The sequence below is a fragment of the Malurus melanocephalus genome, unplaced genomic scaffold (assembly GCF_030028575.1).
Source record: "Malurus melanocephalus ecotype Western Australia unplaced genomic scaffold, MMel_1.1 scaffold_238, whole genome shotgun sequence".
Lineage (NCBI taxonomy): Eukaryota > Metazoa > Chordata > Aves > Passeriformes > Maluridae > Malurus > Malurus melanocephalus.
In genome coordinates, this window is record NW_026623470.1 from 968,466 (window position 1) to 994,517 (window position 26,052).

The 26,052-nt window shown below is 35.2% G+C and overlaps 1 protein-coding gene across 4 annotated transcripts in view; it reads left to right on the forward strand.

Annotated features, from left to right (window-relative positions):
* The window catches only part of FMN1 (formin 1), a 150,429-nt gene that overhangs the window by 39,463 nt on the left and 84,914 nt on the right, over positions 1–26,052 (forward strand). For all 4 annotated transcript variants that reach the window (XM_057375088.1, XM_057375089.1, XM_057375090.1 and 1 more), the window contains one exon: positions 13,923–13,984. In XM_057375088.1, the coding sequence (XP_057231071.1) occupies positions 13,923–13,984 (62 nt within the window). The remainder of the gene's footprint in view (positions 1–13,922; positions 13,985–26,052) is intronic.

The following is a 26,052-nucleotide window of genomic DNA, read 5'->3' on the forward strand; positions in this document are numbered from 1 at the left end:
AAAATACATGTTCACATCCAAGGATAAATCTGTCAACATWTCTCTTTGTACTTCTAACAGGGTACAACAGTATGTGATAAGGTAGCAAAGATTTTTTTCATTTGTCATRATTAAATAGGATTTAAGTAAGACTGAAAACTTGCAAGTTGGAATACACTAATCTCTTTTGCAATTCTACACTGTGTCTTTCATTTACTTTCTTCRTCACCATGTACTATAACAACTGTGACAGGAAGGTAGGGATATTGAGGGAGAGTAGTCCTGGCTTTTTGATCTTTTCTCACCTCCTTGTCATGTTTTTCCTCATTGTTCTTGTTGCCTAGTGGAAGCAAGAAATTCAGGCTTAATTTGGCCTAYGAAGCAGACATCACAGTGACTCATAGCAGCTTGGAGGAGTAGCTAACTCCCTCCTGAGGCTCATAGTCTGGCTTGGTGTGTGGGAAACCAACTGAAAAGCAAATGGACATAACAAGGAACACGTGTGTGAGGCTCACTGGGCCTGTTAGGAATATTAGAAGAGAAAGAAGTTAGGTACAACTGAGCAACAGGTTTTTTTCATGCATTTGRTAACTGCTTGTGCCGTCATAATATACTTCTCCTGCAGTACCTGAATCTTGAGTTGTTAATTTTAAATGGAATGGATGATTTTACAATATTTTGGTTTATCTTAAGTTTTCTTAATTCTTCAGTTTCTGTATTTCCATGGAGTAAGTGACTGCATTGTTAACTGGCTCTCTGTAATTAGCACAAGCTGCTTGCATGATTCTCTAGAGAAACTGGAACTTCTTTGAAGTGTGTCTAAAATAGCTGAAGTCCAGAAAGTCTGTAGTACATTTATATCCTGGAAGACTAGAAAAAGGGTATTTTAATTTATAGTTATTCCATGGAAATATTTTCCATGGAATCAAAGACATTTCTGTGCACATTTTTTTGGTCCTAAAGTTCTGCTCCTCTGCTTTCATTTACAAGGTTGTTTTTTTTTTTGTTTGTTTTTCCTCCATAATTCTTAGGGGGGCTTCTCACATTTTTAAGCATTAAATCTGACAGAAGGGTAGATGTGGCAGCCATTATGTGTGGTGAAAATATCTAGCTGAAACACGAAGACAAATTCATGTCTATACTGAAGAAATTAATCTGTGATATTACAGCACATTGAATCCACATATAATCAATACCTCAGCTACTGYGTATGACTGGATCAGCATTCTTGTCCAAGAAAAGGAGTTTAGACATGGGTTCTGCAGCTCCTAAAAATACTTATGTTTGAAGAACTGTCTCCACATTGAGGTGGCATAGATATACAGATTCAATTTTTCCTATTAAAAATGCCATTTTTGCCTTCAGGGTCTAACTAGTTCTGTTCTGTACAACAGAAAAAGTTTAGTCTTTTGTTTAGCAAAACAGAAATGTGAAAAGTAATGAGAGACATTTGACATTTCTGCTTTAGAAAATGTTGAATTAATGTTACTTTTTCATTCCATGTTTTCTTTTCAATTCAAATGTCTGCTTTAACATTTAAAAACCTCATTCTCTAACAGTGTGTCTGTTCATCATCCTTAAATGTGCACTGAGGTAACCCCGTCTCTATGGTGCCACAATTTCTGTAACAGTCTGTGATGTTAAGCACTATTTTCAGGATAAATAACAAAATCAGGAGGTGTCTGAGATATCTCTTATTACACAAAAAAATGTCTGGGTAAATGGCAAATGAAATACAGAGTAGTGGCAGAGGTTTATTGCTCAGTCTCAAATATATCAAATCCTTGATCCGCTATACTCTGAGTTCCCAKCAAGAAAATCACTTTATGGCCATGATGTAAATGCAGGGAATAACCAKCTTAATGTGAGAGAAAGAGAGGCATAATGGTTGGAACAAAAGGAKGAAAGATAAGAACATGATTTCTTATCTTTAACATAGACTTCCTTTGTGGTCTTGAACTATTTGTGTTTGTCTTCAAAAAAAAGACAATGCTTGATGTTACTAAGTGTCCTGAAAGCAGTTGTTGTATMAGTGGCTGCCAACAGTTGGTTTAATCTTAAATTAAAAAAAAAAATAGTAATTAAAGTTTATTTAATTTCAGCATGGTGTTTGGGGTTTACTTCTTGCATTATAAATTTTACTGTAGTGAATTAGATCAAACTGCAGTATAGCAAACAGGATACTTTGCATTGCTTCAAGATAGTGCTTTTGTGATTTGATGGTCACTGATCGATTTGATGTCACCTCAGTGCATAAAGTTTTTGTAAATTATTTTACTACTTTTTTCTGCATTTTTTGTGTACCATGACAGGTGTATTCGGCCTTGTTATGCAGTGTTTCATAATTGAACAGATACACTGGAATGTCTCTGAGAAGCTGAGGTTTTTATTACAAGCCAGATTTTTGTAGTCACACTATATTCTAGAGTAACAATGACATTTTTTCTCCTTACTTGTGCTAGCTAAAGCTATGATTTTATTGATTTAGAAGGTATTGGGCATAGTGTTGCTTGGAAATCTCTACAGCCACAGGCAGGTTGTACATGTGCTGACAATACAGCAGTCACTTTTCCAAATATATTGCATCACTGTGTGCTAAGRTTTCCTTTGAAAATATTTTTTTAAAGTATGCTCAAAAATAGTCAAGCAACCAGAATAACCTTTGCTTTTCGGCCCCTCCACGTCAGCTGGAACTGTCATTCATACTGTGCTTTTTGAGACAGGAACAAAAAAAATTGGCACCTGTTGATGATTAATGTTTGTTGTTAAGATGTTTGTAATCCATTTTTTAGTCCTTCTGCTACTTTCTGCAACGGCTTCTGGAACATTTTGTGGCCTTTCCAAGCTTCAGTTTATCCATCCATAAAATTAGGATAAGAATTCTGACCTATTTTTCAAGTCARATTAAATTCCCTTGCTCTTTGTAGGCTATTAGCATTAGAAGGAGAGGTAGAATAGGAAAGAATATTGACTTTTTAAACTTAAAAATAAASCAAACCAACCCCACACTTACTGAATGGCAGCTTTACCTAAGGCCATATAATAAAATGTTTATGCCTTTCCATGCACTGAGGATTATATTTTTACAAGGTGGGGAAGAAGAGTTATGCTCCAGTTTTTCAATAAAAATCCCTGCTCTATTTTTGTTACACATACTCTCTGTAGTAATTTTAGGCGATGTATGGTTTTTGAGTTTGGCTGCATGTTTTGCAGCAGATGCCTGACAGAGACAGGTTTTATAGTAAACAGAGTCCTGCCTGGATACACACGTGTGCAGCCATGGATAGCAGCGTGCTTAAGAATTCACATGCTTTAGTRCACTCAAAGTAGAAAGCTGATTCCTAAGTTTAATTCCTTGCTAGTGAAAAGATTAATCTGTTGTGTGAATATAATGAAGTCAAATTGTGTGAATTATTTATTTTACTCTAGTTTTTATTTTGAAATGTAGACCCCACTGTGGACACAAGCAGTCTAATGTTGCAAAGACCCAAAACAGCCACAGGGGTTTAGGAGATGATTCTTGTTGTGTAATTGAAACACAGTGAAAGAGCAATTGTTTACACAAGAAGAATAACTTTGTATTTTATTTCCATTGTTCTGTTTCAAAATATATTAGGCCCTTTGTGTAGCAGAAATACATCTGAGTTTTGCTGAATTTCCTTCCCAGTTCTCCAATCTCGCTGTTCACGTGTTCTGATGCCTTCTGAACGTTTGCATCTGCATTTAGAATGACTTTTTGCATTTCCCTTTAGATAAATTCATTATCAGGTTTGCCCCCTGCCAAGTTTGCCCCCTCWGCTATGGCACAGGCACATAGGTGCTCTTACCAGTCAAAAACCCTATCCTATTTATTTGCATTTCTTAGTTTTGCATCTCTCCATGTTTTAAGTTCGGTAGTAATTCTGAACCTGAGAATTGCTGTGGCTGTACTGGGCAGGCATCGTGTTTGTATGTATGGATTGTGCCTACGTTTACCCACATAGGCACCCACATTTCACTAAGTGTGCACCTGTACTCCATGTGTAGCATACATCCATTCTCGAGGTATATTTACTATATATAGCTTACAGTAACTGCGAAGGTCTATATACAGTAAGTACTTTGTATTTTAAATTTGTGCTAAATTAAGTCGATAGAATCTGTAATGAAGTCGATAAAATCTGTAATTCATCAAAGAAAATCTGTATTAAATCTGTTCCTCCATGTTTGCTGATAGTGTTACTTGTTTACGGCATTGAGTCGATGAATGTGATCCTGTAATAGATTGGTTTTGTAAATACTGAGTAGGACATTTATTGAGAAAGAATTAATGTTGAATGTCCTCAGCCGCAGTACCKCTAATGTTGCCTTCCTGGGAGGGTGAAATGACAAGCAAAACTATTCATTTCTGCTATCAGGTAAATGAACTGTAACTGTAACCCCTYACAACTGAGGAATGGTCAGGCAGATAAGTTACTTAGGTGACTGCTTCTGAATAGTGCTTTRTAGTGCTTTGCAGTCAGAAATAGGAGTAACTGTTTTCCTCATTTTCATAACAGACCGTCAGGGCAGGGCTTTTTTTCCTAAGGTTTTTTTTTTTTTCCTTAGAAAGCTGGTTTTCTATAGATACAGTTCTATTATTCTTGGGGAATTCAGTGGGTATTGTGAAGATACTTCATGTTCTCTAGTTTACTTTGATGTCCTTTGTGTTAKCTCAGTATCTGGTCAGTATTTAGATACTGGACTACTGGCTGTTTTGGGCTGTTTATTCTCCACAAGTCCCTCTTAATTTGTCACTTCATGCTTGCCACATTTCACGGTGCCAGAATCTTTAAGGTGTTGAGAATATTACAATTTTATGTTTGGAGGGTTCTYCCTTGTCTTAAAAGTGAAACAGACAACCCAAAACAAAACGAAAATTAAATTGAAGGATRTCTGCTCATTTCCCAGCCTACAGAATGGACATCCTTACATGTAGTGAATTGTGGGTCTGTAAAAGAGTTCAAGTTCAACTGGAAATAAAGAAGAGAGGACAGATAGGAGTAGATGGGGTTGAGGGAAGAAAGACTAGAATCATGTGTTAAAACAGCATGCAGTATTGCATTATCAAATTCCCTATCCCTAAAAAATACATAATTTTGTGAATTTCTTTGAGCATAAATAAATTTTCATTTCCTAATTGTGAAAGGATGCTTAAATGCAGTTATGCTTCATAAAAAACAATCCAAGACTGAACAGTTTACATTTTGACAGTTGCTGGTGTGTATTTTTATTGGAAGAAAAGCCCGAAAATTTGCTGCTGTTTTATGRCTGTAGCTTCAGTAGCCTGCCAGGTTGCATCAATGTGTCTGTAAAAATAAAAGTAATGAAAAGGTGTRGCTTTGGTGAATAGGTTCTCTTCTGACACCCGGTGGTTAAAGATGAGAACTACGTAGGGCAACAGAGGCGGAAGCAGATACTATAGTAAAGAATATTGAAAATGGGACCAAGGGTTACCATGCAGGGAGAAAACATTAAGAAGCCCTCACTATTCTGAAATCTAATGAATCAGCGCAATTATAAGTTAATGATTTTCTTTATAGTATAGGGTGTGGTACATCTCAAGAAAGGTGGATTGCACTCAAGATTTCCAGCTTTTGTTCTCTAAGTACTTTAAAATTGTGTTAACATTATTTTGCATGTTTCCACATACTGAGTTTAATATGTATGGCTTTTTACAAAAATGAGCGTACTGACCAGAAGTGACTATACAGTCATTTAGTTTCAAAGCTTCTACTTTCTACGTGAAGTTTTGAGATTRTAGTAGAGAAGTTTCCTAAATTGCTATGTAAAATTTGATGAGTAACTCATATATTTGAAATGTGTGTTATGGAGATTTCTGTGGGAAAGGTTTTCATGTAAGATTTTATTTTAAATTATTCAAGTACGTAAGTTATTGCCAAAGAAGAAAAGGTACTTCTTGCATAGCACAGTTGTGAACACATTAGAATAATACTAAATAATACTTGAATGTGTATACTTGATTTTTGCAATAGTGTTGAAGAACGAAAATTTCCYTTTGAAATGTGACCCACTGTATGTGGTACTTCCAGGGTTGTAGGTTGAATTTTCAGGTTAACACACTGACCAGWGAATGCTTGTACCTTTTCTTCTAGAAATGTTGATGAAGAGTGCAGTTTGCTCAGTATTATAACAAAGATTTTTATGAGCATGTATTKAGTGTATATTGTTGCTGCTTTTTGATCAGATAAATTCTGTGTGATGATAAAACTGAACATACATTAGGCATTTTGATTATGTAGGTTGTCCAAAATATCCAAACATTATTTTATGTTAAGTTTTCTATGCATTAGGAAAAGCATGCATGCTTACCATGTATTTTCTGTGCAAAACAATGAAGCATGCCTCATACTTTGCTAATCATTAGGAATATCTAATGTTTTATTTCTGCCACCTGGTGGCATATTTTGTCTGTCACATATGTCAGCAACATCAGTCATTGTTATTGCACTGTCTATAACTTTTTTTTTTTAAATACATGTTTTGGAAACAAAAAACAAAATGAGGACTTCTTGAAAGGGTTCCCACCCCAAACTTCTGTCTTCTAATCAGATTGTATGGAATTAATCTCTCAGAAAAGTCTACGTTTTCTGATCTGATTTAGCATTATTGTTATTTCCAATTGAAAGTCTTGAGGAATGAATAAAATCAATGATTTAATCATCTGCAACATATGATATGCAGTTCAGCGTTTATCAAGCTGAGAGCTTTATAGAAGTATTTTCAAGTGTGTTTGGTTTGCATGGCTTGGTTTTGGTAGGACGGGTAATACTGAGGTGGCTTTGTTTTCATAGTGTTACTACAGGTGGCCCATGGTTAACCGAGGAACATTYATGGGATATTTTTACATGGTAGAAATTTATTTAAATACTTGCTATTTCGTTTTGATTTGATTTGATAGATGGTGCTAATGTCTATCAACACTTCAGAAACTGGGCAGTTCACAAGCAGTTGATAATTTTTTGCAAGACAAAATAATATAAGCAGGAGCTGAAAGTACCAACTGAGTTATGTGTTTGTGGTAATGAATGAAAAGCAGGGAGTGGCAAGATTCCCTGCTAGAATACATTTCTAATGACTGTAAAATACRAATTCCCTGTGTGAAGCTTAAATACAATCCTAATTATGCTTTTGTCTCTAGCTCACCTAAAGCTTTACAAGGAGGGACCACCAGGTGGGTGGAACAGTGTAATGTTGTCTGTTTGTGTGTAGTCTTTGGTCTCCTCTGTTACCATAAAGGTAATATTTGCCTTTCCTTGATGGCATAGAAGTGGTAAAGACATAGTCTGCCACTGTTCCTAACTAAAAATTTGGTAAGACTTCAAAAGTTCTGTTACAGATCAGGAATTCTAGCTTATGCTACTTCCGTTTCAATGGCTGCCATCCCACTAAAGTGAGTGAATTTAGGCTAATTTCTGCTTAATCTGACAGTGATGAGTGTGAAATTTTGCGAAGTTAAGATTTGAAGTCTGTTTGGAAGAACATCTTAATTGAGAGCTGGTGTATAACTTCCCTTCCCCTCTCTGCCCCCCCCCCCCACACCCCCCCCCCATCTTGACTATTCCAGGTAAATGTGACCCATTAGAGCTAATCTAATATGCCTAATAATTAGCCATGTTATAATCTGGCAGTTTTTTCTGAAAATGTTCAGAGCAAAGACTAGTGAAAATTATAGTGGTGATCGATCTTTATATTAGAGTTATGGAAAAGTATTTGAGCATACATTGATCCTTATTCAAAGCCAGAGCACATTTAAGACTGACAAATAAATACAGTAAAATTACATTGACAACCATGTGAGGACTAATTAGATACTAACTGATAATGTCATTAGCAATCATAGAATCGTAGAATGTTAAGGGGTTGGAATAGACTTCAAAGATTATTGAGTACCAACACTCCCACCATGGGCAGGGACTCCTCCCAGTAAAGRGTCCGTAGGGACGTCTTTTGAAGGAAAAGAATGTTTAATTGTTCTTTAAGAAAAATAATTAACCATATTAACCTGATTTTTGGAAGTTTATTTCATTTATAGCCCCTGCTGTGTCTTTGTGAGTTTTCTTGCTCAGTTTTGTACTCACCAAGAGCAGGACACACAGAGCCTTAGCCATTTTTGGATTTCAAGGGAAGCTTAAGGAAGACAAACAAGTGTTTATTTTGAACAAACACTCCTGACTCAGAAGCTCATTTTAAGCAGCTCTTTTGAATTACTGAATTATCAAATCATAGAATAGTTTGGGTTGCAAGAGACCTTAAAGATCATATAGTMCTAACTCTTCTGCCAGGGCCTTCTCACTAGACCAGGTTGCTCAATGTCCCATCCAATCTGGCCTTGAACACTGCCAGGTAGAGATAATTATTGTCAAAATGTGTAATAACTAAATGAAGCTGAGTTGGAGCTCATTTTAAAAGAGGAGTTTCTGATAGTATTCTATCAGAAACCCTTTTTTCTAAAATAACTTACCACTTCTGCAATTGCTTGCTGAAGGAACTGAAAAAACKGAATATGGCATGTTTCAAAGCATTTACATTTTTCTGTGTATGTTTATTCTTAAAGTAGATTGCTGTTGTCATGCCTTTCATAGAATTGCACAATAGCAATTTGCTGACTTAAAACTTTGTAAGGATTAGGATTTTGTTTTTTTTTTCCTTGATTGTTTTTTGTAGTTGAGTTAGGAATACTAGATGTTGGAGAGGATTCAATGTGATTATTTTACAAGATTTATAAATAAGCCTTATGACTAGGATAAACTCTTCTTACGTTATGTCACTGAAGAACTAGTCCTTAATTCTGCCATGAAACACCATTTAGATGATGATGTGAGTAGACATCACATTAGAAGAAGTAAATCTGAAGGACTTTGAAGCCCKCCTATTCCCTTTGAAGTTTCATAATGAGAGTTCAGTCATGTTTGTTACAGCTGCATGGATGCTTCTTAGGAAATAGGACAATGTTAAGACAATTTTGCATTAATTAAAGCAACTTATATTGGAACTTGTTAGAATTTCCCTGCACATGCCATTGATGATTTTAGGTTAGGAAAGTTATATTGTCTGTATAGACTGCCATTAAGTGGACTTCTAAGTAGTCTGGTCTGAGAGATGTCTTTCTCCCTCACAATTCAACTGCTAGCATTTCCCATTTCCTTCATGTTCTAGTTTCATCCAGGACCCTAATCTCATTTGATCCACCTTACATCATTGTTAGGGGTGAGAAGAAATGGACTCACTCTGGCTTCCTGTCAAAAAGCATGGCAGGAAGCAGAAGCCGTACTCCGTTGTATGTTGTCCCAGGGTCCAGGGTGAGCCTTTTTGCATGGGAATCACCCTCTGTCTTGTATACTTTTATTAATTATATTGTTGCCATTACTGTTCATTTTTTTATCTCATTGCTGTTTTCCATAAACGGTTCATATGTCAGTCAATCTGTGATCTTCACTTTTGATGCCTCCAATTCTTAACTCCATCCTGCTGCAGCGGGAAGGGAGAGGGGAAGGAGGAGCAAGAGAGCAATGTGCCATTTGGGATAGTTTTGGTGGGGAGCAGCATTCCTAAATCATCTGTCATTTCCTGGGTTCCCATACTTTCTAAATTAAAAGTTGCTATTCAAGAGAACATGAATAAAACTTGGGTGTCATACCTTTGTACCTATAATGTTCTCTGTGTATTTGTATAATTTTTRCTCTAGCAGATGTTGATGTCTAAAAATTGTAGGAATTTGTCCACTCTTTCTCCATGAGTGATAYTCAATGAGTGATACTCATCTGATTTTTATCTAATTCGTCTCAAAAGTCATTAGGAGTAATAWCTGCTTAAGGGGAAGCTAGCTTATTTATGCCCTACAGCCCCTGTGTTCTCGGCAGGCAAATTGGAGACCAGGCAGTACACCAGGATATTTGTGCAATCAGCTTTCTGTTATCCATCATCATAAAATAATTTAAAGTTTCAGAAAATTGACATTGAGGCATTAGAGCCTGTCCAGGGCAACAAAGCTGATGAGGGTTCTGGAACATGAGTCCTGTGAGAAGCAGCTGAGGGAGCTGGGGTTGTTTAGTCTGGGGAAAAGAAGGCTCAGGGGAAACATTATAGCTCATTACAASTACCTGAAAGAAGGTAGTGTGCAGGGGATTGGTTTCTTCTCCCAGTCCACTACTGATAGGGTAAGGTGAAATGGCCTCAAGTTGCACCGAGGAGGTTCAGTTTGGCTATCAGGAAAGAGTGGTTAAGCAGTGAAACAGGTCACCATCCCTGGAAATACTCAAAAAATGGGTAGACATGGCACTTCTTGATACTGTTTAATGGTCATGGAGTTACTTGGTCAAAGATTGGACTTGATCTTGGAGGTCTTTTCCAGCATTAATGATGCTTTGATTTCATGAAAATGCAATCCCCCTGACATTGCACAAAGCTGACATGAAATACAGTAAAGAGTCCTGTTGTGACACAAGGATCAKCTTGGAACTATAACGTAGGGTGTAAAAATGAGGGAGCCAGGTAGTGCATGGTATCAGAATCAGTGTGAGTACACATTGAAACACAGAAAAGTCTGGCTAAACATCAGGAAACTATTTCTCATTGTGAAGGTGGCTGAGAAACTAGCRCAGGTTGCCCATAGAAGATGAGGAGGATGGAGATTCCTGGAAGTATTCAAAAGCTGTTCGGACATGGTCCTGGGTAACCAGCTCTGGGAGMGGTGGTGCTGCAGGCCAGATGGCTTCCAGAGGTCCCTGCCAATCTCAGCCATTCTGGTTTGTGATGAAAAGCTTTTTTTCTAGGTCAGTCTTGCAGGACCTTAMGGTATGGCAGCACCAGGAAGCGGGAGGGCATACAGTTGAGCTGCAGCCTTGGATCTGGGCTGGCTCTCAGAGCTACCCTCCTGTGTTCATGTGTCTTAACTAATAAGACCAAATGAGTTACAGTGATCATGTGAGAATCAGGTGGGCTACACATGGAACCGTATCAGATTTCTTTAACTCTGGCATTGTTAATTTTTAACCTAGACAAATCACTCTGTGATATGTTGGTATTTCTGGATTTTGTGTGTAGTCTACGCAATTTGTTTTGTGAATTAAATGGAATTTAAGAATTCACTAGTTTATAAAGCTTGACTGATATTTTGTTCCCAGTATAGTTCCATYTGTTAATATGTCATTGTTGGTTACTTTGCTGTTGTGATTTTTACCATTGCAAGCAGCATCTGCATAATTAAACTTTTATTATTCTCTCACCAGTATGTTAAGGAACTGATATTTTGGAATTACATGAATGTGATTATTTTTCTAGTTAAATTCTTCAGCATTATAATGATTTTAATTGCCRTCTCTGTATGCAGGATATTTTCTTRAGATGTTAACTATTCATGTAGAATTATACTAAATTAAGGTGATTTCACAAAACTTAGAAAAGGAATGGACACGAGTTACTTCATACTGTGCAAGACAATGTAATTGTGATGTGATTTTTGTTATAATATCTTGTACAGAAAAATATATCCTTGAGAATTAAAGTATTTTGCTGGGTGCCAGCTTCTATCCAATAGATAATTTCTTCTAGTTAAAAATATTATAATGGCAGAAAGAACCGAAAGAARCTTATGCCGTTGAATACCAATTTGTATCATAGTTGATAGTCTGTTAAATCTGTTAGCATCTATCAGTTTATGATGCACTTGCTTTTATGCAGTAGCAGTGTTTTAAGAAATTAGTTAGGATTATGAATTCTTATAGCTTAGTACTTTCGGAGCTTATTTTGAAGAAATAAGTAAACAGTAAAAGAATTGCTACTTTGTCTTACGTCTGCTTTGGAACAAAGCTTAAAAACAATCTCTAGAATCTGTTTCAGAGCTTTCAGCTAGAAGTAATGAAAAACATACACCAAAAATGACATATACTTAATTGTTACAAAATATATACACTTCTTATGCTGTGTTAGATTTCATTCACAGGCATTCTTCCATCGTTTTCTAATTGCACAAACATTTGTGCCAAGATAAAAAAAAATAAGCAAGTGGGCTGGGATTGGGTAGACATGGTGAAAAATCTGCTTCTGGTGCTAGTGCAGGTCTATGTCAGCATAGGTGAATTATGACTCTCTTACCCAAATCCCAAAGAATTTTAAGTATTGGGCAATCCCACATAGAAAGTAGATCTTTTGTTAAGATAGATCAGTATCCTTCTGTTAGCTAAACTGAGAACTGATTGTTASGAGCATTTTCAAAGCCTGTTTACTTCAGTTATCATGTGACCTTAAAGAGCTAACCTTCAAGTCAGGACGTTCATAAGGTTCATGCCCTGCAAACTGWGTGCTTAAGCAGCTGAGGTGCCAGAAGGGTCACAGCTTTTTCTGGGGATCTGAGGCAACTGTTTTAAGTCCTGTTTGGGTGAATGGATATGCAGAGCCTGTATCCAGAGGGAATATCAACCAGTCGAAGGAATTAATAGCAGAAAATCTAAAAGCTTGTAGTCCTAACTGGTTCTGATTCAGTGGAGCAGTCAGGCACTTTACCCATGCTGGAAAGCTCTAAACAGAGACATGTTAGAGGGCAGGAGAAGTTTCCATAGATACTATTACTAGCTAGAATCACCAAGGCTTTTGTTTTATGCTTTGTAAAATATTGATCCCTTTTGATTTTGTGTATCACATAAATTGCTTCAGCATATAGCTTCACCTGTGTTTGAGAAAAATAGCTTTACAGGTTCCCATTTGATGCAGATTTCAGGGTGATGAGCAAGCCATCTTTTCTTTCCTCTTTCCTTCATGTGCTCTGAAGAGAAAAAAGAAAAAAACAAAGTTAAAAAAARAAACACCTAAGCSCTGGAATATTTTACTGATCTGGTACTTTGGTCCATAYGTTGATACTTCAATGCTATTTTGTTGGTTCTTCTGTTGAATGGATCTTACAAACTCCTTAGTCTTAGAGAACATTAAAAGTAAAATTTAAATTCTTTGGACTGTTTTCAATCCTTGTTTAAATTAGGATTTAGTTGAGGAAGCAGAAGCCAAGCCAGGAAACTTGAAATACAATTTTGGTGGATTTTTTATTTGAAAGCAGATGGAAGTGGGACTTTGATCATCTAAGAACAGATTCCTGTGACTTGTTTAGGAKCTGTAGCTTCTGGACCTGGTGTCTTCCAGAAGACTCTCTTAAGGTCTCTTAAACTCTGACACCAGGGTATTGAAAGGRTTTCTCTTTCTTCATCTGGCCAAATGCACTGATGGTTCAGACTGAGAATTTCTCTGGCTTTCTGTTTCATGCTTTCAGGCTTTGGATTTGGTAATACTCTTGATAAATTCCAGAGCTATCTTGTATCTCATTCACAGTATTCTGTACTTCAACTCTGTAATTAATTATCATCTGATAGAATTAATACAAAGAATTACTTGTATYTTGCTGTTTGGTACTTTCTGAGATCTTCGTTTGTATTTGTGATTGCTATTTTACCCAGTTTGACTGTGTATAGTGATTGTATGTTTGCAGTTCCATKTAAATTACTGTATTTGATGCATGTTATTTTAGAATTCACATGGGAGTGTGTGCGTGCGTGCATGTGCATGTCATAATATCCTATCAGTTTTACATTTAGCTGCAAAGTTAAGCAAAATTAAAGTTTCCTTTTGTTGTTTAAGTCTATCATGTCCTCCCCCTGTTTTGCCTTCTCAGCATGGAAGACCTCTGTTTTATCCTCTTCTCTCTGAAACACCATGGAAAATCTGGTCATGTGGCCTAAGAAAAAAATGCTAATTACTGTGTTCAGATTTTCTTTTCCATCACCACTGTAAAAGGTCATTTATTTGAGAGCCTACACCTGTATTCTGGACCGAGTGGTGTTCTATGAAATATTCTATGCTGAAGATGGCACATTGTTTTCTGACTGTAATGGAATGTACTTTTTTTATTTCTACAGAGTACCAAGCTGCCATTCTGCATTTAAAGAGAGAACACAAAGAAGAAATTGAAACATTAAAGGTATATTTTTGTAATGATTTACTTTCTTTCCTTGATTTTAGTGTGTTTTATGATATAAGTAGTGCAAACATATACTTTCTGTTAAATGTTAAGTAATCAATAGTTTCTTTCTAGAAGTTGTTTTCGGTTGACTGCCAACTAAATTAATCTAGTTAAAATCTATGCCTGCACTCATAAATKATGTCAAAAAGCAGTTTTACTTTTTTCCTCTGTAGTTTTCCTTATTGTTCTCTTAAATAAGCAGTGCAGTATTTTTACACTGGCACTGGTATTTACTKACTGTTTCTCACTGAAACATTTCTGTAGAAGAAATGTGAGAGCAGTAAGGATGTGTGAGACTTTCTAAAGTTTAGTATTGAACACACAATATTGATGTCTCCAAAGTATAAACTTGATCAACTAGTTATGAAAATYGGAAATAATACCCTTTAGTATTAGAAGTCACTTTCTCTGTCCTTTGGTAAGTAAAATGAAATATTGCAAGAAAGTGTTTTTATCATAAAAGCAAGAACTGAAATGGCAGTATGACTGAGTTTGGTGTTCACCCCTGGTTAAAATTAACAGCATCTTCCTTTTCTCACCAKTTATGATATATTCTTACACATAGCCGCACTGTGTTCTAATAAAGGTCCATATCTAAATCCTTAGTRTTCAGGTCATCAGTTACAAAACATTTTGTATTTCCTTTGTCATCATTAAGGCAAATAGAGTGGAAAATAGGTTTCCTAACACAGGGATTCTGATAATCCAGTACACTGATATATTAACTGTCACTRGGCAGATTCTTATAGCTTGTCTACTTTAAGAGGTTCTTCTATGTCCCTACTATTTTAAAGAGCATTTTTTTCTCTGCATTTCTCTTGTTTTCCTTTATTATTTTATTTTTAATTTCAAAGGATTTTTTCTTATCTTTTGTGATTTATTTAAATACTGTTGCTTTAACTTGGAATTGGTTTAGTCTGTACCATTTACTGTAACAGCACAGAAATAGAGTTAATTAATGTATATAATTCACCTGAATTGCCCACATGAAGGTAATGTCTAAAAAAGGGTAATGCAGTTGCTGCATTCAAAGGACTTCTTGAATTTTTCGCTTAATATTTACAAAAYACTGAATGATGTATTTTTAAGGCATGAGACTGTTCCTGTAGTGAAGTGTTTTGCTTTCCCTGCTCTTGCCACTAGATGTCAGCTGAGTCTTTCAGAAGAAGTCCCYGAAACGGTTTCATACTTTCTTCTAAACTGAGTGTGTGTGGTGGTAGCATCCTGCCCACTGTTTGTGTATCTGGCAGTTTTACTTTTAGGTCGGAGATTATCTTGCACATTGTAGAACTGGAATTGAAGTTGCTCAACAGATAAGTCGTAGCTGTCACCACCTTTACAGTTTGTCCTGCAGAACCAAATCTCTAGTTTCTAGTAAAGAAGTCAATGACAACGGCATTAAGTCAAAATAGTGTAAGTGGATTGCTGACTTCTGAAAGAAAGGAGTTTACTCGGAGGTAGTATTCTTATTGCAGTGCTTAATATTTACCCAACACATAACTGCCCAAGAGTGTGGCATGCTTTTTTTTTTTCCCATAAGTTGATAAAATGAGTAAAAATTTAAGTTTTTCCCTAATGTCTCCTTGTTCCCTTTAGCACAAAGGAACCAAATATCCTTTCATCTTTAGTTACATGGAAGTTTAATACTCCTTTTTGAAGGTGGRATGAAAATCCTAACCCTAACCTATGTATGGCCCTGTACACTATGCATGGGTGTTTTTTCTCTGATACAGGTTTTGTTAGACTTCCATCAGCTCGCTAGGTCCTTTACCTATTTCCAAACTGAGAATAGTAGTGTCTTTAGGTTTTTATAATAATAYTACATGATGCATGTCATAAAATAATCTTGTAAGAAGTGTTAATAGGTATTTGATAAAAAATGAAAAAATTAAGCTTGCTTGTAAATTATTCAATAATTATTATATAATAATATTTTTCCTCTGTTTTCTCATCTTTCAAAGTATCTCATGGCAAATTTTAGAAAGAAATACCTGTATACTTACGTGTAACATAGTTATAAACATATTTTTGAAGTGTAAGAAAYAGTGAACAGTAATGCAGTTGATGTAAAACTGCCCATGACATTATGAAAAAGCAAGCTGGCCTCATTTAGAGAAGAATGTATCATGAGGTGTTCATAGTGACCTTTGTGGCCTCCTTGCTAATGTTTGCATTTTTGCTTTTTTGTGAAGGTTCCAAGAGCTGAAATGTAGAAGTAGAAAGTAATTTCCTTTTCACCGAACTTCCTTTAACTTTGAAAACAATTTCATATCATAAATTGAGATTAAAGACCAGTGCCTCAAAGTGCCCCAGAAAACATTGAAAATCGTGGAAGAAAAAGGGATGTGAAAAGTCRTAGTGTGGGTCAAAATTATCTGATAATTTAAAGATAATTCTTTTTTATTTTRTACTGAGACCACAAAGGCATAAAAAATTTGACTGGTTTATAATGTAATGAAGCTCTAGCTCTATGATGACCATTTCATTCTTTTACAAAYGTGTTTTTCCATGTGTCATGCTTTTTAAGTCCTTTTCATTTTYCCATTTATTTTCCCTCATAGTCGGTATGCTTCCATTTATGAATGCTTCCATTGCTCTTTAATTATAACATGAGTACAACAAAAGGTGCTGCTTTTTCCTGCTATRTTTTGAAATTTTTAATTCAACTATGTGAGGCAATGGTGAATTGTTTTGAAAGTTGTTGTATGCCAGAATGCTTATCAAAATACCTCTTTTTAGAAATGGGTGATTTCACTTTTATTTTGGCAATTTGAAATATCTTTTGCATATATGTAAAAGAGGGTACATCAGAAACTGGATGTTTTAACACCAAATCAAAACATTTTACAATAATTTGTCTAAATCTTATTTCTTATAGGTAGACTATTAAAACAAGCTGGAATTCTTTTGAGCAGATTAAATTGAAAAAAATCTGGCCTGGATGCTCTTTGGGATCTTTATTATTACTTTCTGGAGAAAAAGAAAACTTAATTTCCCCCCCCCAGTTTTGTGTGTGCATATGTGAATTCTTGCATAGGGTAGGCGTATAATGATTGGTCAGAAGTCACTGTGTTTTGAAATCTACTGTTAAAATACGGGGGCCAATGATGAATAATGTTGAAAGCTTTGMTATGCCACAGTACTTACGAAACCCAAAACATTGGTGTATGTGTGGATATATGCTGACTTTTTGTTATGAAATTTTGCTTCAGGATGCTGAGATTGCTGTTTTTAAATTACATAAGATGAATTGTATCCATAAGGTGGCTGGCTGTTATGAGTGTWTGCTGTTGGACTTCCATATTCCGGCATGCACGTATAGAAGAAAATCTGTATCATGTGTGCTTCTCCCTCTGGTGGAGTTGCAGCTCAAAGGAGCAGCCAAGGTCAGCAAGGGTTTATTAGTCAGTCTTTCCTAATGAGCTGTTCAGGCTTTTCAGCATTTCCATGTGGTGAACTGATGAAGGTCTCCCAGCTTGTGGTTAATTATTGATACTAGTCTTGCCTAACTTGAAATGTTTCAGTCTTTGAGCTGCTAAATGTGTGGTTACACCACTGTGTGTGTACTGTGTGCCTTCATGAATCTTCTTCTTGGTTACTTTGTCTTCTTGAAGGAATTCTCCCTGTTCGCTGCAGAGCCTCTCTGCGATGCAAGAGAGGGAAAAATGTAAAGACTGAAAAAAGCATAACATGAAAAAAGAGACTGGAGTCCTATGAAATTGTATTAAAATATAAATTTCAGAACTCCTAAGACACCCAGACAATGGCAGCAACATTATCTTTAAAGTTCGTATTTCCTAAAATAATAAAATCCCATCAGGAAAAAGTTGTTCTTGTAATGAAAAATTAGTATAGCCAGTGCTAGAAAAGGTGAAGTAGCAGACTAGGGAACAWTAGCAAAGTACAGGAGCAACAAAACAGCTAACTTTCTACAGCACACAGCACTTAATCTCGTTAGAACCACTTGCAAATTGCATCTTCATTCAGGAAGGAAGCTTGGAAAAATTCTGCATGTTGTATGAAGATATTCTCCAGTTCAGTGCTTAATTATGGTTTAAAAACTTTCACATTACAATCTTCGTATTCATTYCATACTCCATGATCAAATTCTTGATGACATTTTAAACATCTCTGCTGTGCTCTGATACTTACATTAAACAAAATTCTCCCCCTTTATGTCCTCCATTGGTTTCCTATTTTTTATATTTTTAATGCAGTAGTTACTTTTCATCCTTATTTTCCTTTAACAATATTTTTACTTTGTGATTATTTTCTTGTAAGACAGCTTGAATGTCCCAGAAGATTCTTCTTTCATTGTGTTGTGGTACATTTCAATATGGCCACATTKCCATTCTCTTATTTTCAATGCAATTTCACTGTGAGACTTGGATTGTTTAAACTTCATGTCAGCTGCAGAATGCACATGTTGATCYAAGAATTCTCCTGTTTATTTAAAAAGTTACCACAGCCCATATTCCCTGTATTGAAAATAGTGAAAATCTCCTTAATTCTCTTTCAGCACATGAACATGGTAGTACATAGTTAAAATGTACATAGAGCAAGATAATTTATAGTATTAGAACTTCAGCAAGATTGGGTTTCTGCTTAAATGTAGACACATTACAAAATATTCTGCTTAAATAGGGCTAAAATGAAACTCTTAAAATACATTATAACCTGCTGCATTTTTCTTAGTTGTGAAAGTTAATTTATCCCATCACTTTGCATTGAGTTAATATATTATGCACTCAGGAGAATAAAATAGAACATATACTTGGAACAGGATGACATTTTATTTTCACAGATATTGAAGAACTTTTTAATATAAGAAACAATTATCTGCTAGAGAAATTAATTGCAGTGTGATCATGGGATTATTAAAAGTGACTAAAAATTAAGTATTATCAAAGTTACCATTTTGATTTTGAAAATATGTATCCCATGCTTTCTTGTCAAAAATATTTGTGCTTTGAAATTTACAACACCAGATATTTGTTTAAATCTAAGTAGTTGTAAGTTCTGAACGAAATACATAATATTCTCTTTAAAAATTCTGGCTCTAATGTTCCTGGTTTTAGAACAGGGACAAATTTTGTCAAGGATGAACATTTTSCTGATATAGGGAAAATCTGTCTGAWGTTGGAAGTTAATTTTTTTTTGATAAAACTATTTTTTCTCATGTTCAGTAAAGACCAGTTTTTTTGCAGCTTCTGAGTTTGCAAATYGAGTGATCATTGAATCTATTTTTTCTTCTGGTGTTGAACAAACTTTTAATTGCCATTTCCACAAAGCCACCACAGTTGTTATAAAATAACAGAGTCAAAACTGAGTTCCACAAGTTACTCTTGACTGGGTGGGGTTCACTCTTCAGAGAGGACGCTTTAAAAATTCAAGTCTGTCTCCTAACCCCCTTATTAATGGTTAAGCAATGTGAAAGAAAGCCCACTGGAAAGCAAAGCAGACATCAAGAGCTGGACATATGTATGGAGATGTGAAAGGTGCAACTTCAAGTAAAAAGTGGTGAATAGAGATACTAAAGACTTGCAGTCCTAGTAGCGTATAGTCTCAAGACACTACACTGGCAAGATTAAAGGCAGATGAAGTAGCCTGAAAGTTAGGATAGAAAATAGTAGGAGATAGATTACAAAGACATGGCTCTGGGCATCACAATACAAGTTTTACTTATATGTGGCCAATCTTCTCCAGATTATGTATCCTGAAATGAATAGAGTCCCTTCAGCATTTGACTTTATTTTTGTTGGTCACTGAGCAATACTCTGCCTTGCTTATTAACCAAGATTTGATCTGAATGTAAGTAGTTTTACCATGTTTTTTCTACTGTCATGAGTTTTGTCAGGATGTTTAAGTTTAAACTGGACTTTTCAATATGTGTCAGAATAGGCATGTAATCTTACTGTTGGGARACCTAAGGTGTAACAGATTTCTTGGGATGCTTATATTTGCATATATGTTCAATCACAGTTCATTTTGTAGTTACTTYGCAAATACACATTAGATCCCAGAATCTCGTAATAGTTTTTTGTAAAAAAGGTGTAGCATTGGTGGCTACTTGAGGAAAACTGACTAAAATGACTTGTGACTCATCCTGCAGGAACTTTGAGTTCTCCCTTTTGAGTAATCAACCTAGCCTGGTTTTTCTAAGATATTCTTGTGTAGAATATTTTCTTCAGATTTTATAATAGAAATTCTAGAGTAGTATGGTAATGCATAGTTAGCATGGAGTGGATCTTAGTTTAAAGCCGGTATGTCTTTTACACAGTCATTTCCTTAATTGATATTATACTTCTTTATCCATATACAATCTCTGCTTGTTGTTTTGACTGCACATGAGAAACCTCTTTATTTTGGTGGAGAGGCTCATCATCTGTAAAAATTCCTAGAACTTTTAGACAATAATTATATTCATTATGAAGAATGAAAATTGTCAGTTTCTAAAAGTGTAGAGTTGCTCTTTTTTCCTGTTGACAAGTAGTGTTCATTGCTGCTTCTTTCGATATGTAACTTTGTCTTCAGTTACTGTTATCTGTGTTCTTTTCTAATAATGCTTTTTGCTTCAGTTTTTACTTAAGCCTAATAATTGGTTGCAATTTAGCAACATTATGTTACCGCTTTCCTATATAGTTACAAAGCTTTGTTATAATGTCTGATCTTTTAGCCTGGTTGCCAAAGAAATTAGTTCTTTTCACTGTGAAGCAATGTTGACAGTAAACTCTCCATCCCCTTCCCAAAAGAAAAGGAAGAAAAGAGAAGAAAAACAAGGTTGCATTACAATTCTGGCAACATCAGCCACACTAATAAAATCAAATTCAATGTTGGTTTACGACTTTGAATTTATGTGACTGCACAGGATCAAAGGATTTGTATCCCACTGGACTACAAGGTCTATAGTTCATGGCAAAAAACCTCATCAAAAAGAACATTTTAGTAGTAGGGCTTTTCATTTTAATCAGCCCCAGTAATAAAAAAGCTGTTAGGTGTCCAAAAACATTCTCCCAAGATCAGAGACAACTTGCTCTCTACTACAATCAGTTTTCTTATTGGATCCATACTACCTCTGTAGTTTTTGTCACTGAAACTTCATCTTCAACTTGTTTTCAGCCATTTTTTTGCATTGTTTTCACATTTTACATACCAAATGTAAAATGTGCCATATGTGTCAGTAAAAATAGTGATACATGTAATTTTCCTGGAAATTGAGAAACACTCTGACTTATCCCAGGTAAATTATCATCAAAAGAAATTATTCATGCAGAATTTTAATTATCAGTCTGTATTTCTRTGTACTGCATTTTGAAGTATTTTATTAGCAATATTGAAGGGATTTTTTCTSCTTGCATGTAGTTTTGTGAACAGCCCTGCAGAGAATTACCATTTTTGTACCTATACAGRCATAGTAACTGAGGCTGTCCTAAGACTAAGGTAGCAACTGCAAGTGAGAAGCAGAGTAGGATAGTAACTAATAAGTCTGTGGTAGGAAAAGTTTGCATTTTGCATGTTAACTCTTCATGATCCTAGTTCAGCAAAAATTCTGAAATTAATTTTTAGCTTACGGTGTGGTTTCATTCTTTTATTAGCTTCACCTCAAGGAAATTGCATTTACATTCATGGGTGCGTTGCATGCTGAATCGCCTTATTCAATTCTGCAGAATTTAAATGTTTAAATATTTAGCAGAGTTTAACAATATTTAGAGATTTTGCCRATTACGTTGTCCGCAAAATGGCCAGTATTCCTAGAAATTTATAGGTTGGCCTCAATTTATCTGAGTACTCATTTTTTTTCATACTATGTGAGGTTCATTTTGCTAGCATAAGCTATCTTACATTTAGGAAGAATCAACACGTGGCCACTTTCCTCAAGGAAATTGCTCTGTTTTGCATGGCATGATAGGTAGCTGCTGTACACTATCATTGTACACCAGTGGGTGTGGTATTCCATTCTGTGGGAATTCACTGCTGCCTGAGATACATGCAGGCTTAAACTGTTTTTTGTTGCTTGAATATTTTCAGGGGTTTATTATTAGTGAAAACATTTATTCAGATGAGAAACTTTAGTATCAGTGGGAATTTTATGCTACCTACCAAACATTTGAAATYTACATAAAATGTTAAGTTATTTATTGTTAATATTAATAACCTGAAATTTACTCCTTTAAGCACATTTTGTTAACAGTTGGTTTTATTAAGTACTATCTAGTCTAGTTTATTTGGTTTTTTAATAATTTATCTCAAGGTATGACATTGTTTAGCAAATRTGCCTGTGGTAAGAAGTTAGTGAATCCAAGGGTATTAATTTTCTGTTTGATATGTATCAGATACAAGAATTTAGATTCCAGTGACATTTCTTCTGTAGGTGCAGACATTTCACRGTAGAGTACATCACTTAGAAATGCTGAAGTGGACATCATAGGATCCATAAATGTCGAGTGTGCTGTGGAATACAATGGACATCATAAGAGATATTTTTCCACCTATTTGGATTCCTAATGTTTGCAGGATCTTGAAAGATTACCAAGAAATTTGAAGGTCCCATCAAGGGTTCTATCTGATAATTTCATTAGAAGTTACACAGAAGTGGAGGGATTTACCCTTTTTAAGTGGGCTGATCTGAGTAAAGTGACATGTGTAGGACAGCTGTAGAAAAAGAGGAACTAGAGATAAGCTGKTTTTATCTATGTATTGTATAATAGAATTCTCCAACTGATATAATTTGTGTAATCTAAGATGGTTGGATGGTAGCTCATAACTGYGAAAGGACTGAAGGAGCGATGTGTATTTGTGCAGGAAACAATACCTAGATTAATGTAACTTGACAGAAACATTTGCAGAGCAGACGCAAGGCAATCAGGATGAGGAAAGTAAACTTTCAAGGCAACCTGCAGATCACTCTGTGAGRAGCATAGAAAAGAACACAGAACATTAAGCGATAATGGAAGGTCCACAAAGGTCCTTCTCCTGCAAGAGAAGGTGCTGGAGCTTAAAAAATGTAGGACTGTGTGCAGCCCATAATGCAATGGGCAGTTTGTATCTTGTACRGAATAGTCTCTTAAAATACATGGTCCTGGTTCAGAAGACATCTACAGCRTCCTTGTCTCATAAATCTGCTTTGCATGGCTGTTCATGCACTTCTGACTGTGACAAAAGCGCAGGTGCATTTGTTACCTTTTACTTAGGTGGTCACTGAAAGTTTATCACTAATGAGAAAGAATCAGAATCACAGTTACAGAATGTGCTGAGTTGAGGGGATCCATGGSGTCTATCAAATCAAAGTCCTGGCCCTGCCCAGGACACCCAAGGATCACTCCGTGTGCCTGTTTCAGTTTTTGTYCCCACTGTGTTCCACTGTCAGTAGACTTAATAAGGTCCAGTTGTGGACTTTTCTTTTTCTAAACTCATGGTATATATAAATATATATAAAATTAAAAAGACAAAMCCCCCAGCTATTTCTTATTCATTGTCCTTATCGATCCACTAGACTCAATATGTACAAATGCACTGACCAAAGACYTGCAAATCTTCCAACAGGCACTTCTTGGAGACAAGGATGCAGGCCTTGCAACTGAAAGGATGTTAGCCTGGGTTTGGGACCTGGGAAAATGTAAAGAGGGTRAAGACAGAAAGTGTATAGAAATAATCTAATTGTTAAAGTATGACATTTCATTTAGGAGAATACATTTATAGTAATTTCTAAAAAGTGAAGAGTGTCAACAAGCTTATAATGAATACAGCAATTGCASTGACACATTTTCTATGTACTATATGGTTAAATATGCATAGAAGATTAAATAGGAAAGTTGAAGGGAAAACAGCTAGGAAATTGCTAGGGAAAAAGTTAAGGGAACAAAATAAAGTGGTAATACAACTGAATATGTGGAGAGCAGAAAGTGAAGAAGAGCTGAAGATCTTAATAAATGTATTTTAACTTTATACGCTGAACTGAGTCTATACAAAAGAAGTATTCAAAATGTGCTATAAATTCAAACTAACTCAGAAATGTCATGGTGATGTTCCTGGCTACGTCCAGAATAGTTTTGACTGAAACTGGAACAGTGAATTCGAAGAATATTAGAAACATAAAAATATTCAAGAAAATATAAGATGTAAATTTAAATACTTACTATAAAAATGGCTTGCTTTTGAATGTTTTTCAGTAGTGAAAGTGGGTATCATTCTGTTAATACCTTCAGTTTCTCATTCTTTTTTTGTATTCAGAGGAGGCCAGTATTCTTCTAACGAAGAATAAGAAAAGACCAGAAGTAACAGCAGATGGAGTAYAAATCAGTGCATTTTTCAAAAATAATTTTTCCTATGATTGCCTCTAAATATCGACTTTTRTTGAGTATATTGCTTTCTCATGCACTCATTCAGTGGTTCAATTGCCTGTTTTTTTAAAAAAAACCAAAACACATTTTCACAGTAAATATTTAAATGGCAAAACTTGAAGTGAATTTTAAGTCATTTTAGTCCTCTATATAAGTAATCATGTACTTGGTATTTAAAAAAAAAAATAAAAAAACGTGGATGCTGCAGTGTAAGTAGGTATATTTTAATTATGTGCTATGCCAGTTATTTTATACTCCAGAATTGCTGACTATCAAATGCCAATTAAATAACTAAATATAAAAAAAAAATACATATAAAAAAGCATTGTTCTGTATACCTGCTGTGGTCAGATTTCGTCCCAACTACTTTTGCTACATTTCCTCGATAAAGATATGTGTTCATTATTTTTAAATTGGAAAGAAAATTGGGCYGTATGCGTTGCCTAAACAAATACTAAGAGATCTGGAAATGTTTGAGAGTGGTCAGTCATTACTTTTTTGCTGTGAAGTGTAGGAACAATTCTTACTGCATGCTCTTGACTGTGATGACATAATATATGTAACTGTTAGTTTGTTGAGGTATTTGTTAGAGAGGAATTTTGATTTTTGTGTGAACTGGCATGGATGTAACTTTTTTTTCCCTGTGGAGAAATCCTTTGCTAAATCTCTGATTGTTGTTAAAATTTAAAACAAATGTATGTTTTTTCAAGGATGGAGATTCAACAAAAAAAAGCTTCTTTTCCTTTGTCAACACAATAGGAGAATAAAAAGTATGAACTTTTCCAAAAACTGAAGATTAAATTACTTAGAATGAACAAAACCAAGAAGTTAGAGGCCCTCTGTGAAAAATTTGTTTTTCCTCTCTCTTTTCTTTGATGGCCAAAATACTGTTAAGAAAAGAAAGCTGTAAAGTCTATAAAAAATGACTTAGCATTGGCAACTCAAGAATTCTTTTTTCTTAATTTTCCTTTTTTTCTTTCTTTCTYCTTTTTAAATATCCCTCTTTACCAGAGCATTTCCACATTGCATAACTTTATCCTTAGATACTTTGTGTCTTCTTTATTCCCCTTTTTTTCATTTTCATGGCTTGGCATACGTAACTAATTAGATCTAACAATCACTGTATAAAAGTCAGAGAAGGGAATAAAATCGAGCTCACTTTCTCCCTAATATGTTGTTTTTCCACACTAATTAGAGTAAAAACTTGTAAAAATGGGTTTCACAGTTAAAGAAGAGGTCTGTCTCTGATATACCTAGAACAGYTTTGTTCATTAAATATGTGTCATTTTTACACAGTCACTTTCCAGGGTAGAATTRCACTGTAAATGTTAGTGAAAAAATATTAGGCATTGACAGTGAAGCATGAACTTGCTCGTTTCAAAGGAAAAGTTCTGCATATTGCTTGCTCTGAACAATGTTTTAGAGAACTTTTTTTTTTAATGTTTTATTGTTAAAGTTCTCAGGATTTTTTAAAACATTTATGGTGCAAGGAAGTCTTGGCTAATAAATCAGCAACTGATTCTGGAATGTAGATTGCTGTAGAGATTTATATTTTCCTTGTATTYATGCATACAAATTGTTCTGCGGCTTCTCATATCAGAGCAATTCTTTGTCATGGTTAAAACGTTTTTGTTCACATAAAATCCCAGTATTTGAAGCAGTAACACAACAACAAATACACTTGAG